This window comes from Rhea americana, unplaced genomic scaffold, assembly GCF_003343005.1.
Source record: "Rhea americana isolate MKP2758 unplaced genomic scaffold, rheAme1 scaffold_90, whole genome shotgun sequence".
Taxonomy (NCBI): Eukaryota; Metazoa; Chordata; class Aves; order Rheiformes; family Rheidae; genus Rhea; species Rhea americana.
In genome coordinates this window covers 3,425,807-3,439,493 of record NW_028187089.1, presented here as the reverse complement: position 1 = coordinate 3,439,493, position 13,687 = coordinate 3,425,807, and the positions used below count along the sequence as shown (strand labels likewise).

Genomic DNA, 13,687 nt, shown 5'->3' with positions numbered 1-13,687 from the left:
ACGTTGTCCAGCAAGGCTCTGCAGTATCAACAACCAAAAACAGATTTGATCCTGACACATAAGAAAGAGCTAAGTAAAAACAACACTGAAGTCCCTATCAAGTAGGGGGTATTTCATAGAAGCAAGGTCTATGAAAACACTGCCTTTCAAGCATATCTAAATGATGGTTCCTGCATAACAAAGAACAGCTCTAAGAGGCCTTGAAGGAACACTGGTTGAAGGTAARGGGTACCTTTTAATTTCCTCCAAGAAATTTATGAACTTAAGACAAAAATTCAGTAAATTGCACTGAATTCAAAGATGACCAATATATTCTATCAGAGAATGCTTTCATTGTCATTTGAAGACATTTCTTCCATGCTAAAACAAGAAATGAAGCAAAGAATAACTTTTTAAAAAACACTTTCTCTTCTAAGCCCTAAGTTCAGCTTAATATAAGCAAAGCCAAGGTCAAAGCTGTAACTCCATTTCTCCCTCTTTCCATCTCCATCACCTTTGCAATACCGCCCCAAAAACACAACAACAACAAAAACAACACACATGCACCACTTGTTTTATTTCTTACATTGGCAAAACTTTATGCAACTAGCCAAAGGTCCACATTACRTTTAGACTTAACCTACTTTTAAAATACCAATCATATGCATCTATTTATTCCTTATCTGACAAATCCCACTGACTAGGGAAAAACAGAATATTCTTTGAAATAGCCCCAATGATGCACAGAGTAATGCACAATAGTCAGTAAACTCTGAATATGCAACTCGGTCAAGTCAAATATGAGTAAAGGAAGCAGGAATAGAAGGAAAACACACAACATCTGAAGAAAGGAAGGACAATGCAGCTCCTCTAGCTATTAGTGATGAAATGTGCTTGGTGATGAAACACTTGTTTTGTAATATGGTCACTGCTGTCGGTTCATAAGGGTTGTGTTACAACCTATCTAATTGCGTTGTAACACAATAAGCAGGATCTACAGCACATTATAGTCTTTGAGTGAAGGAAATATGTACTTACAGTATCTGTTCACCAATTAGAGGAAATGACACCATTGTGGATTAAATAGATTACACAGTAACATGGGATTCATGTTCACAGAGTGCTTTTCAGTAAGTTAGAGAAACATGCTCAAGAGCAATCATTTTGTTTCTGCTTAAGAACCCTTACAATTTTAATTCCTTTTGGGCTTGTATTTGCTTTTGAGCACTATAACAGCACTATCTAGAGAGGCTGTGGAGTTTCCATGCTTGGTGATATTCAAAAGTCATCTGGACACAATCCTGGGCAACATTCCCTCGGTGACCCTGCTTGAGCAGGGGAGTTGGACTAAAATGATCTCCAGAGGTCCCTCCCCACCTAAGTCATTCTGAGGGGGGAAGGAAAAAGGCGGCAGGAAAAAGGCGGCAGGAAAAGAAAGCAGAGTTGCTTTTCTTTTTCAAAGAAACAGCAACGGACAATCATCCAAGGCCATGCAAGCTTGGAACCAAGAATACTGTAAACAGGAGTTAGCACTTGCAGAAGAAAAAGATCTGCCCTTGGGGATGTACCTGATCAGAAATTTATTTATCCAGCCATGGAGCACATTCTACTTTAATGTCTTAGCAYAGCAGCTGATTTCAGTCTATGCTTAAGTAATTTCCTTCTCTATTCCCAACGACTGAGTTTCTACATGGCTCACCTGGAGGAATGTTAGCTCTCTTTCTCTTCTTGCCTGGGTCACCTCCATTCTCAGCTGGGCTTTCTGACACCCGAGGACCAGTTGCATTGCTGAACTGCAAAGATTTGTTATTGGCAGGATCAAAGGACAGCTGGTTTAAGCCTGAAAGAAAGAAATATGTTCAGACACTTTCTTTAAACTAGTTAGTGATGCTTCAGGACTGCAGTAATAAAAATAAAAATATATAGTTTTAAAACACCCAGTCCCATATACAACAAGCCCTTCAGGCTGCTGAAAGAACTGTAACTCCTGCTTCATTTGATCTTAATATTACACTGGTGTAAGTCTAAAACATTATTCACAAACATTACAGAATCACATAACAATTAAGGTTGGAAGAGACATTCAGAGATCATCAAGTTTAAACTCCCTACTCAAGCAGCATTACCGGGGCAGCGGGGTATGCTGCCCCGGACCCTATCTGGAGGGCTTCTGAACACCTCCAGGGATGGAGTCTCCACAACCTCTCTGGGCAACCTGTTCCAGGGCCCAGATAGCCTCATATCAAAGAAGTTTTTCCTCGTATTCAGATGGAACTTTCTGTGTTTCAGTTTGTGCCTGTTGCCTCTCATTCTGTCACTGGACACCACTGAAAAGAGTCTGGCCCTTTCCTCTTGACACTCTCCCTTCAGATGATAATACGCATTAATAAGATCCCCCCTCTCTTCTCTTCTCCAGGCTAAGCAGGCCCAGCTCTCTTTCTTTCCTCATATGAGAGATGCTCCAGTCCCTTGGCCATCTTAAGTGGCTCTTCACTGGACTCGCTACAATATGAGAGAGACGTGGAACTACTGAAGAKTCCAGAATTGGACAGAGTACTCCAGATGTGGCTTCACCAGGGCTGAGTAGAGGGGCAGGATCACCTCCCTTGACCCACTGACAGCACTGCTACTAATGCAACCCACCACACCACTGGCCTTGGCCACAAGGAACACATYGTTGGCTCATGGTCACCTTGTTGCCCACCAGGAYTCCCAGGTCTTTCTCTGCAGAGCTGCTTTCCAGCAGGTCAGCCCCYAGCCTGTCCTTGCATGTGGTGCTGTTCCTTCCTAGATGCAGGACTTTGCACTTCCCTTTACTGAACTTCATGAGGTTCCTCTCTGCCAATCTCTCCAGACTGTTGAGGTTTCTGTGAATGACAGCACAGCCCTCTGGCATATCAGCCACTTCCTATTCCGCATCATCAGCAAACTTGCTGAGGGCGCACTCCGTCCCTTCATCTGGGTCATTAATGAAGAACAGGACTGGACCCAGTATTGACCCCTTGGGTACACCACTAGTTACTGGCCTCCAACCAGACTTTGCGCCACTGACCACAACCCTCTGAGCTCTGCTGTTACTGGTCATCTTTGACATTCTGCCAACATATCAATACCCTTATTTTAAGGGCCACAGTAGTGAGAAGAACAGAATGCTCTGAGTCACTTGGCTTCTTTATCAATAAGATCAGATTTACAGGTAAGTCAGGTTTATTCAAGAACAAACCAGAATAGTTCAGATTATACATACCACTGAGATCCCTTTTGCTTGTTTTTATGTCTTGGGCAGCTCCCACCTCTTTTCTCCTACTGTAACCTCTACTCCATGCTAAAAACTCCCAGTTTAGAATGGCTGCCTCTTCCCTTTCTCCCTCAGCAGTGAGGAGAGGGTACTGAGCAAAAGCTATATATTTTTTTTAGATCTGGTTAGCACAGCTAACAGCACAGTTTCATATCCAAAATTTGCTGTAAACAGAGACTCTTGATAGCAGGCTAGATGTAGGCTTTAGATAGAGCTGTCCATCCTACGAGCAGCCATTAAACACCTTAAGAGTCGAGTTACTCACAGAATTCTGGCAAATACTAACATAACTCACATTTTCCTTGATGTTTCCCTCATCAGGATCCTTCCTAGAAGGCCTGGAACTTCTAGTCCCTACCTTTAAAATATCTACCTATTTATACAAAGGTCTATAAATGCCAGAGTAAGGTTTCAAAAAATAAAAGTAATTTTTAACATTTTCATTAGCTACAGAACACATCTTGAAATATCAAAATACTCCAAATATTCCTCAAAAATTCTTTTGCTGCTCAGAGATTTTTTTGTACTCCTTGAAGGTTTTGAGTCCCTTCACTCTGAATATTCACATCTTTCACAAGATACAGTATTTCTGCATTGAGTCTGAGCCTCATAAGAAATATCCAACAGTATGCTTACCACAAGCCTAAAGAAAAAGCAACAGTTAAGGATTAACTGTGAGGAGAGATTCATTAAAGCAGAGGAAGAGCTTCAAGCAGGAAAACAAATGCTTGCTGGCATGGTGGCTGTTACGTTGCCTCCCACCTTGCCACAAACCTCCAAGCACTTAAGCAAAATGTATGGTTAAAGTCTGGACATCCATGTCCACAAAGCCTCAACAGATTAGCAGTTATGTCAGAGAATAAAAGTGACTGATTTAGTGACTAAATAAATAAATAAATCTCACAACTACCAGCTATAGTCAATTAGTCATTAAATTGGTTACCATATATCTGTAAAAGATCTTGATGTCAGGTCCTGAAAAATCAGATGATGTATGGAAAACTCAGTTATGAAATAATAGAGGACAAAACTACAGAGGAACACAGCCTGCTGATGTGTAATTGATACAGTGAAAATGAGGAAAGGAATCAGGTTTTTTCCATCCAAAGAGGCATGTAAATGAGAGGGCTTTAAAGCCCTGAGACAGTTTTAAAGAAACACGTACACTGCACAGTTCAGGTTATAAAAGGACATGTTTGAGGAAATACTGTTTAGAGCTTTTCCTAAGACCACAAATGAGTATTAYTGGGGAGGAATAAAATAGAATTGATACTACTGAATCCCAATCATATGGCTTATAAGTTAGGAGACAAAAAAAACCCATCTCTTCCATCTTAAGAGGCAGAGAGTGGCAGCCATCACAATTTGGAGATAGTGTTCAGGATAATTCTAGGCTACATTACCTTTTATGTAATTGCCATCCACAGATCAGTGGTGGCCAAAATGCAGGTGATGATCAACAAGTTGCATTTAGGTGCCAATAAAATGTGGTCCCAACCTCTCATGGCTCTCTAAAATAGTTTGCTTTTCAAAACTAGAGGTAATGAGAAAAAAGCATTTTGTAAACAATTCCAAATAACTTTACTGGAGGCTTCAGAAATGCAGACTGTGGTGACAGAGAACTTAACAGTAACTAATAAATACTTTCTTCTCTTCTTGCCTTACATAATTTCTACCTGAAAATATCATACCTTCAGACACTGCCATTAAGCATTCCCCCAAATGCAGCTAGCTGAAGAATAATGAAGAAATACATATATATATATACACACATATATAGCCATGCCTTTGGAGAGGCAAGTTAATGAGAGAATACCAAGAATGTCCAACACAGATGGGCACAGGCCAGTATGYTGTGAGCACCTGTCATAACAGCATTTTCAAGAATTCATCAAAAGTTTAACAACACAAACTTAGCATTAACTTACACCATATGAAGAAAGCACAAAACAGTTGTTGTTAACTGAAGAATACAAAAGCCTTAAAAAGTGGCCACAAGTTGGATACTTAGAGAGGTAACTTCTTTAGTTATCTAGATGTTGTATCAAGGGTCCCCCTAGAGAAGGGGAACATRTGATCTTCCATATCTGCAAGGGAGCTCTCTTTCTTCACTGAATATTGAGGGAGTCCTCATAACTACATTTTGGACACTAAACTTATCTTCTAACACTAGGCTAAAAGTCAGCRCAATTTTGACATATTCCATTGTGTTGCACAACCATAAACCTCAAGATAAGAGCATCATCTTTAGGACAGGGGGTTCTTCCTGCAGTTTGAATACACAGGCACACTGACTCAAAATTGTGACACAGTTGCTGCTCTGCTTAAAAAAAAGAAAATCAGACAATGCTATCCAAAAAAATAAGCACTAGTCTAATGCATCTCATGTCCTGCTGAATTACAGTGACACATCATAGTGACACAACAAATTTCTCACTGTAGTATTTTACACTGTTTCAGCGTCAGAGGCTTTTCCGCTATACAAGGTGCTATGAAGGTCCCTACAAAAGGGCAGCGTTTTCAGAACTCTCACTGCTCTCAGGGCCTTGATAAARACCATATCTGCTGTTAAAAACTGAGTGCATACAATGTAAACCAGCCTTTCCTTCCAGTGCTATGGTCTTGGACTTCATTGAGATTTTTCCTTTTCACTCTTCTCAAAGAGAGAAGCTTGAAAAAAAAAGAAAGAAAGAAAAAGAAAAAAAAAGGAATGAGTTTGGGTATTTTGTTGTCATTGTTTTTAAACAAAGTAAATTGAGGAAACCACTTCCTATTAGGCTCTCTCAGTCACACCTACCATGGACAAGCTGTGCTGTCTGCATAATAAGTTAGCTTGTCATGGCCATAGTCTTATCAAAAACGTAAGAAATCACATTGGACTAACTACCAAAATCCAGCCAATGATCCTGAGTTTTCTAATTCTGGACAGTTTTGTATTTAATGAAGATGGAGCTCTGCAGTTTCCTGCTGTTCTAGATGACTTAATGAAAGCCTGCAGATCCCCCAATCACCTAAGCATATAGGTACTGACAGCTTAAAGCAGCCATTCAGAATCTTTTGCAAGCCAGGACATCTCATAATAAACCAGCCTGTGTGTTTTCCCTCGAAACACCCATATGCATCAGAACAGCAATGACTAGTTTGCTAGCATATGGACTGAGGCTTCAAATGCAAACTTATGAAGCTGACTTTTGATTTGGTACTTAACAGGCAGCAAAAACAAAGCTAAACCAGCATAATATGATCAGTGTGCCATGCCAGTGATTTAACGTGCTGCTCCATTCTGAACAAGACAAGGGTGATAGAAGTCCTGCTGAAAACTCCAGAGAGCAGGATCAAGACATGCCATCAAAAGAGGATGCATTTATAACTGTTGCACCACTGTCAAAAGAAGTAAAAGGGCAGCTTCAACAAGCTGTGCAACTGTCTTCACATAGTCCACCAGCAAAAGTAAGGCACAGTCTATGGGGCAAAAAAGCATATATAGCAAAAATAACAACAAAGTAGTCTTGGTTTCTTGGCCAAGTCTTGGTATCTTCTCTGATAAGTAAAAGTGAATAGAATATTTCAGATCACATTGCAATGTCTTGCACTCCATTGATAACATTGATTTGAAAACAAGGCTTGAAATTACTGGAAGTATTATTAGCATGTCTGAAGCTATCTCAAATGAACCAAAAGTCCACTCAGAAGTTCAGATATGAATAAACAGCAGAGTGGACACCTACAAGGACTGGGAAATCCAATCATTCCCTTCTCCTGCAGCACATCCCAGAAGCACAAAACTGTTGGGGTTGGAAGGGATCTCTGGAGATCTAGTCTACTCCCCTGCTTAAAGCAAGGTAAGCTAGAGCAGATTGCCCAGGACTGCATCAAGTCAGGTACTGAGTATCTCTAAGGATGGAGATTCCACAATCTCTCTGGACAACCTGTTCCAGTGTTGGACCACCCTCACAGTAAAAATAAATAAATAAATAAATAAAAATAAATCTGTGTATCAGTTTCCACCCTCCCTTGACCTGCTGGCAACACTCTTCCTAACACAGCCCAGGATGCCAGTAGTCTTCATTGCCACAAGAGCACATTGTTGGCTCATGGTCAACATGCTGTCCACCAGAACCCCCAAGGTCTTTTCTGCAAAGTTGCTTTTCAGCAAGGCAGCTCCCACACCATTCCTGTCCATGGGTTTATTCCTCCCCAGCTAAGGGACTTCACATTTCCCTTTGTTGAACTTCCCCAGATTCCTGTCAGCACACTTCTATCCATTTGTCAAGTCTGTACTTCATTATTTTGTCTATATGGGTGTTATGACAGAGAGTTACGGATCTACTATTACTACCAGGTGTCATCTTTCAGCTGTGAAAGTTTCTCTGAAAGAGGAGTTCTACATAAATGGTGGATGCACCCTGAGTCAGGAAAACTAGTTGACATGCACATTATTCCAGAAGTGTGTCAATAGTGCCATTCAGAGAGTTAACTCTAAGCCATAAGCATTAGTTTTGGTATCAGTCTTTACAATAATGCTATGGATTGGGGTTTCCTTCAAAAACAAACAAACAAAAAACCCCACATACTCCTAGGACAATTCTCAGCTTTGCTATCTTCAGTCACCTTTTCTCCTGGCAGGTCTTCTACAGAGACAGATCGCCATCAACCCCAAGCCTGAGAGAGCAGTCACAAATTGTCCTCTCTACAGTGCATCTAACTCCTCACACGGCCTAAAACCACATAGAGAACAAACAACAAGGTTAAACACCATTTTTGTTACTGACCTTTGTCTCTTAAATCCATGAAGTTCACATTTTGAAGCACAACAGCCTAATTCACGAATAAGATACCCCTTTCAGGTCTGAACACTAAATTTTAAGTAAATCATGTGCCAAACTGCCAAACATTTGGCAAAGAGCTCAGCAGAACACACTATGGCTTAAATCACACAGCACCTCACACACGCTCAGGAAGACTGAGATGATGCTCATACATAATCACCCTTCAATTTTCCGAACCTGACAAACAATAGGTTTCACAGTTTGGGTATTCAGCATAACTTGAACCAAAAACATTAACATCAAACTGCTCATTCACTAGGGCAGAAAAAAAAATTCCTTGCTCAAAGCTGGGGCATAAAAGCTCACAGTTGTTTAGCTGTCCATACCAAAGCAAAGAGAGTGTGAACCAGAAGATGAGAGGTAGGAGAGGAAATACCAGAATGAAGCATCCCCCTTCCTGGTAAAAAGCAGAAGCAGCAGCTAGAACTAGAAACCATAGCCCTAGCAAATAACCACAGCAAGAGGAAAGGAGGTGCCTGGGACAGCAAGAAGAAATTTTGCCAATGGCAGTTGGGTAGAAACATCCTTAGACACTGAAAGTTTTTAGAAACATGGTCATGAGGTGCAGTACCTATCACAGACAATATATCATATAAATCTCCTCACAAAATGAMCTAAACCCAACTTGAGAGTACTCCTCTATGAAAGGTAGAAGAAGAACTCTCACAAACTGTCCAAGGGTAGTTGTAATATAAGTTACAGTTCAGGAGTTTCTCTGAAGTCAGATGAAGTTCAGTGACATCAACAACTATGTAAAGGGTAAGGATGCGTTCAGCTCAGGATCACTTCAACAAATGCACTTCTGATTACCAAGGTCCATGCAATAGCTGTGAGAGTTGTAGGCACAACAAAGCAAAAGCACCATGAAGACAACTGGGAACACTTCAATCCTGGGACAACTGACCACAGGTTTGCTCCAGCCACRTTACAGATATCCCACTTCCAAAAAATTATTATTTATGGACTCTCCAGTAAGTGTAATTTAATATGCTCTCTAACAGATGCAACATTTGATCCCTAGACATGAATGTAGCAGCATTTTTGTGCTGATATAAATTCAAGTGTCAATCAATGCTCAGCTATGAACACAGTGCATGATCAAGGCACTAGTGCTAGGAACCCAGACCCAGATTCACTGTGTCATCAAGCCATGGCTTAAGTTGTGCTATTCCATTTTTTTCWGGAGCCACATTAAGATCAGATCAGTAAAGAGGTCACAATTAAAATCCTCATTTTGCTCCCACTGGAGGGGTTTGGCTTTTGGAGTTTGTTTTGGATTTGTTGCTTTTCTTCAAATTCAAACTATGTAACAGCCATGTCCTACCAAACAACCCCCAAACAGCTATTTCATAAAATGAGGGGACGATATGGAAAAAAAAGCTAAAATTATTGTAGTGCTCATAGGTTTCCAAAACAAGCAATTCACTTTCCTACAGCTTTTTCCCCAACCAACACATCAGAGACGAACGATGCACTTTCTGAGATAATACTGAGGTGGCAAATATACCTCCTAATRCAGGGATTCACAGGAAGGAAAAGTTTAAGGAGCTAAAATGCTATTGCTTCAGTCCAAGTCTGAAAATATAATAAATCAGGTGAAGAGAGAAGGAATGTTAGCACTCTGACTGTAAAAAATGATTAAAATACATTGCTTTTTTTTCCTTCCAAATTATCATTTCCCGGTACAAGAACGGTTTTAGAGCTACCCTCTCATTGTATATACTCTTTTATTTTGCCTAGACATCTTCAAAGGGTAAAAATAGGACTTTCTTGGTTTTAAAGCTAACTTTTTGCATCTACAACTTAATCACTACATGCAAAGCACATGTTGCGAGCGCTCTGGAAGAGAAGCATGCTGTTACCTTTTAATAGACTCAGACTAGATTTCTATTAAGTCAGAAATATTCAAAAGTTACAGAAGCTGCATGCTGATGAGATCATTACCTGCTACCTTTTTCTTTTCTTTGCAGGCACAGCATAAAACCAGACTAGCTCCTTCACAAACAAAAATGAATTTATTTTTTGTGTAGTGTTGTTTAGGATTAACATCAGAGAGGATGCAGTTAACCCACACATGACAGAGCGTGTAAGTCCTCCAAACAAGGACTTCCAGCATCCTGAGAGTTACTTTCACAAGCATTTTCCCTTGTGTTGTTCCAGGCCCTGTGAGCAGAGAAAGGTAGGAGCTGCTGCCATGTACATCAGTCAGTTACTTAAGAGTCTGCTTGGTCTATATAAACAGTCTGTGTGGAGACATCCACCTCATGATACACCTCTAGACCTCTATGTGAGCAGCTATGATTGGCAGTAATTCTACAGGTGTCTTCTACTCCCAAGAGCCTGGGGAGAGCCAGCACAAAGACACTTACCAGCCATCAGCTGGAAGCTGGCTAGGTATAAGCGATTCAGGGCAGGCAGCCTTAATGTTACCTGCAAGCATCTGGGGCTTTCCAAGAAGGTAGCAGCTACCATCCACAAGTCCTTCCTCCTTGGGCATGTACAGCACATTCAATAACGAGAAGCATGGCATCTCAGAAAAGCTTTGCTCTCACTCCCCCAAGACAGAGAAGGAGTCCAGCAGGACTCCTGACCAGCAGGAGAAAAGAGCAGCATTAAGAAGTGGGCAACAGAGGTAGTGTTAAGAAGAATGGAGGCAGTATTAGAAAGTGGGCACTTTGCCTACTGCTGTCCTGCAGTTTGGAGTTTGCTCCAAGAATAAATCAAGCCAGAGAAAAGTCTTCCAATGCATGTTGGAATTCATTTTTCAGTAGCTCAATACCAGAATTGGGTGTTACTAAACCCTTGTTATGTCAATTTTGCACTCTAAAACTGGTAAATGCCACAGACAGCAACCACTTCCAGCATGGATTTGCCTTATACTGTTTCTCTGAACTGTGATTCATTTCAATCCATATCCTGCAAAAAAAAACCTCCTCTCCCAAGCACAGAGGATATCAAAAGCTAGAAGAATCAACCATTACAGCTATGTGAATAGTTCACAGCATAAGCATTTTTCCTTTGCTCTGATCTTAACAAAGCATCCTTAGCTATTTTGAGGTGGTCGATTTGCAAAGGAAGGGGCCAGCACAGGAGTGGACTTCAGAGTTATACTGAAGCTCTCTGTAGAGCCAGATGGGAAACACAGAAATAAGCAGAGCCAGTAAATTGCAGCAAAATGTCATGTAGAAGCTAAGAAGGAACAAAATAGGGCTTTTGATGATTGTCAGACTGATGTCAGCAGTTTGAGAAAACCACATATGGCACAGGCTTTAGTGCACTCTTCACCTCCAGGCATAGCCAATCTCTCTAGGGATTTTCAGAAGAACATACTTTTAGAAGCAAAGTATCAGGAGTTGCCACAATGCAGTGACTAAATCCATCAGCTGGACTAAAAGATGCCTTAATTCCTCACTAGGAAAATGGATTGAGGAAAAAAAAGTGATGCTTCAGGGCAAGTAGGAAATAACTATGAGCAGGTCTTCCTCAAACAGCAGCACCAGGAGCAGTAGGTTTCTGTAGGTGGTTTTTAACATCTGGAAGTAGATGCTGAGTTGCACCTATTCAAATTTTAAGGCATACGGCAGTCTCCTGCTGGTACTAAATAGCATTAATACTGCACAGATTTGCCAATCACTTTCAACAGACATTGATCTGAGTCTGTGCTGATGCTATATATGGCTGTAGCTTTCACAGCACAGGTTTAGAAAGGGCCTGAACAGAGATGGGAAAGATCTGAATGTTCCAGGCATAAATCAAGAGAAGTATCTATCCTTACTGCGTCCTGTGCCAGAGACTTGACAGTACTTCGTTTTGCAACTATAAGCTCCTGCTAACAGAACTTCATCATTTAGCTTTATGTACATTAAAGATCGGTGCAAAGGAAAAAAAAAGCTTATTTTTAATTAAAAAGTATTGTTTTTACACATAATTCTTATTACCAAGGGCTGAACATGCTGGCAACATTTCTACGTGGAAGGTGAGTTTGTATAGCTCATTGTACACGGGTTCTTATGGCAGGACCACTTAAACAGTATCACAACAGGGTTTACACTTCAAGAGTTTTGCAAGACAATCATCCCTGATGGGTTTAYGAAAATTCAGTCACATGACAACACAAGCTCTGTCCACAAGTGCCATGCTCTAACAGCAATCTTGTTACTATCATCATTCGGACTCTCAAACATTTCCTGATGTTCATCTAGTTAATAAGAAAAAGCAGGTACAAAGATCCATGTCCCCAAAATTCTAATAAAAAAAAAAAGAGTAGTGAGTGGAACCATGTCTTCTATATGCCTAAAAGCATTTTTTAATCTCACATTTAAATAGTTTATATAGATTATACCACCAACCAAGCTTAAGTTCTCCTTGAAGCAAGTGAAACAGAAGAACTGAACTGACACAGGCTTTACTATAAATACGGATTTACCTTTTGCCAACATTGGCAAATACTTGAAACAAAGACTGCACTTCTAAACATGCAAAAAAGGGATTGATATTCAGGTGGAACAATTAGAAAAACTAGATGCCAGAACACAAACTGCTATCTCTACTACTTGCTTTAAGGTCTAAAGACATGCATTTCAGGAAAAAAAGAAAAAAAATAAAAGTATGTATCACATCTCAAACTGCAACAATCTTATAGAAGAAAAAGAAAAGAAAAAATAACAAGGCTCTGCAGTTACATTTTGATGTAAAACATTTGCTTTCTGAGCCTACTTCCCAAATTAGAAGCTACTGTCTGGATTGTGCACTCTTTTCTACTGTACTCCTGACTTAAATATTGTGGTTAGAACTTTATAATTATTAGATTAACAGATAAGCATTTGATATAGAAGATTGCTAAGCATACTGAAGCAGCAGTCATGCCTTTGTTAGCTATCTTGTCAATCCTATATAATTCTATATTCTATCAATGCTCACCTAGCAAGTATCACAGAAAAATGCACTTTCAAGAAAAGGAGACAAAATATATACTTTACCTGTGTACTGTACCAGAAACATGGCAAGGTGCTGATAATACTTAAATATTTCAGCCACTTTTCCTACCACTCTCAGCTTTAAAATTTTTCTTTTTTTTTTTTTTTTTTTTTTTTTTTNTTTTTTTTTTTTTTTTTTTTTTTTTTAATGGTGGCGTTAGTTTCAGGTCCTACCCAAGTGTTCTGTTTTAGCTCAGCTCCATGCAAGCCACTGAGCTCCAGCACTGAGCACAAAAGGAAGGCAGATCCTAACGCCAGTAAAACTACCACTTTGTTCCCACAAAAGCAGGCAGGGAAAACCCAGGAATCAAGAGCATACATAGGTTGGGACTAGAGCTTACAAAGCGCTGCTGCATGTGTTACCATCAGTCTCCAATGACTGACACTTACAGGCTGATTTTTGAATGCAGGGGAAGGAGGAGAAAGAGCAGGTGGAGAAGTGATTAGCAGTATATACATCTGAATTTGCAAGGGATTTCATACATCAGTGCTTTAAACACTGGTATGCAGCTAAATAAACTGATCTGCATGCCTGAGATTAGTTGCCTTTGCACAGGAAGATTAAATTCCAGTAATCCTTGAAGATAAGGGGCACACAGCTCACT

General features: G+C 40.2%; 1 protein-coding gene across 1 annotated transcript in view; it reads right to left on the bottom strand.

Annotated features, from left to right (window-relative positions):
• ENOX2 (ecto-NOX disulfide-thiol exchanger 2) overlaps positions 1 to 13,687 on the bottom strand; it is a 63,362-nt gene that overhangs the window by 46,645 nt on the left and 3,030 nt on the right. Inside the window, exon 2 of the mRNA XM_085324356.1 lies at positions 1,679 to 1,819. Coding sequence (XP_085180482.1) covers positions 1,679 to 1,819 — 141 coding nt within the window. The remainder of the gene's footprint in view (positions 1 to 1,678; positions 1,820 to 13,687) is intronic.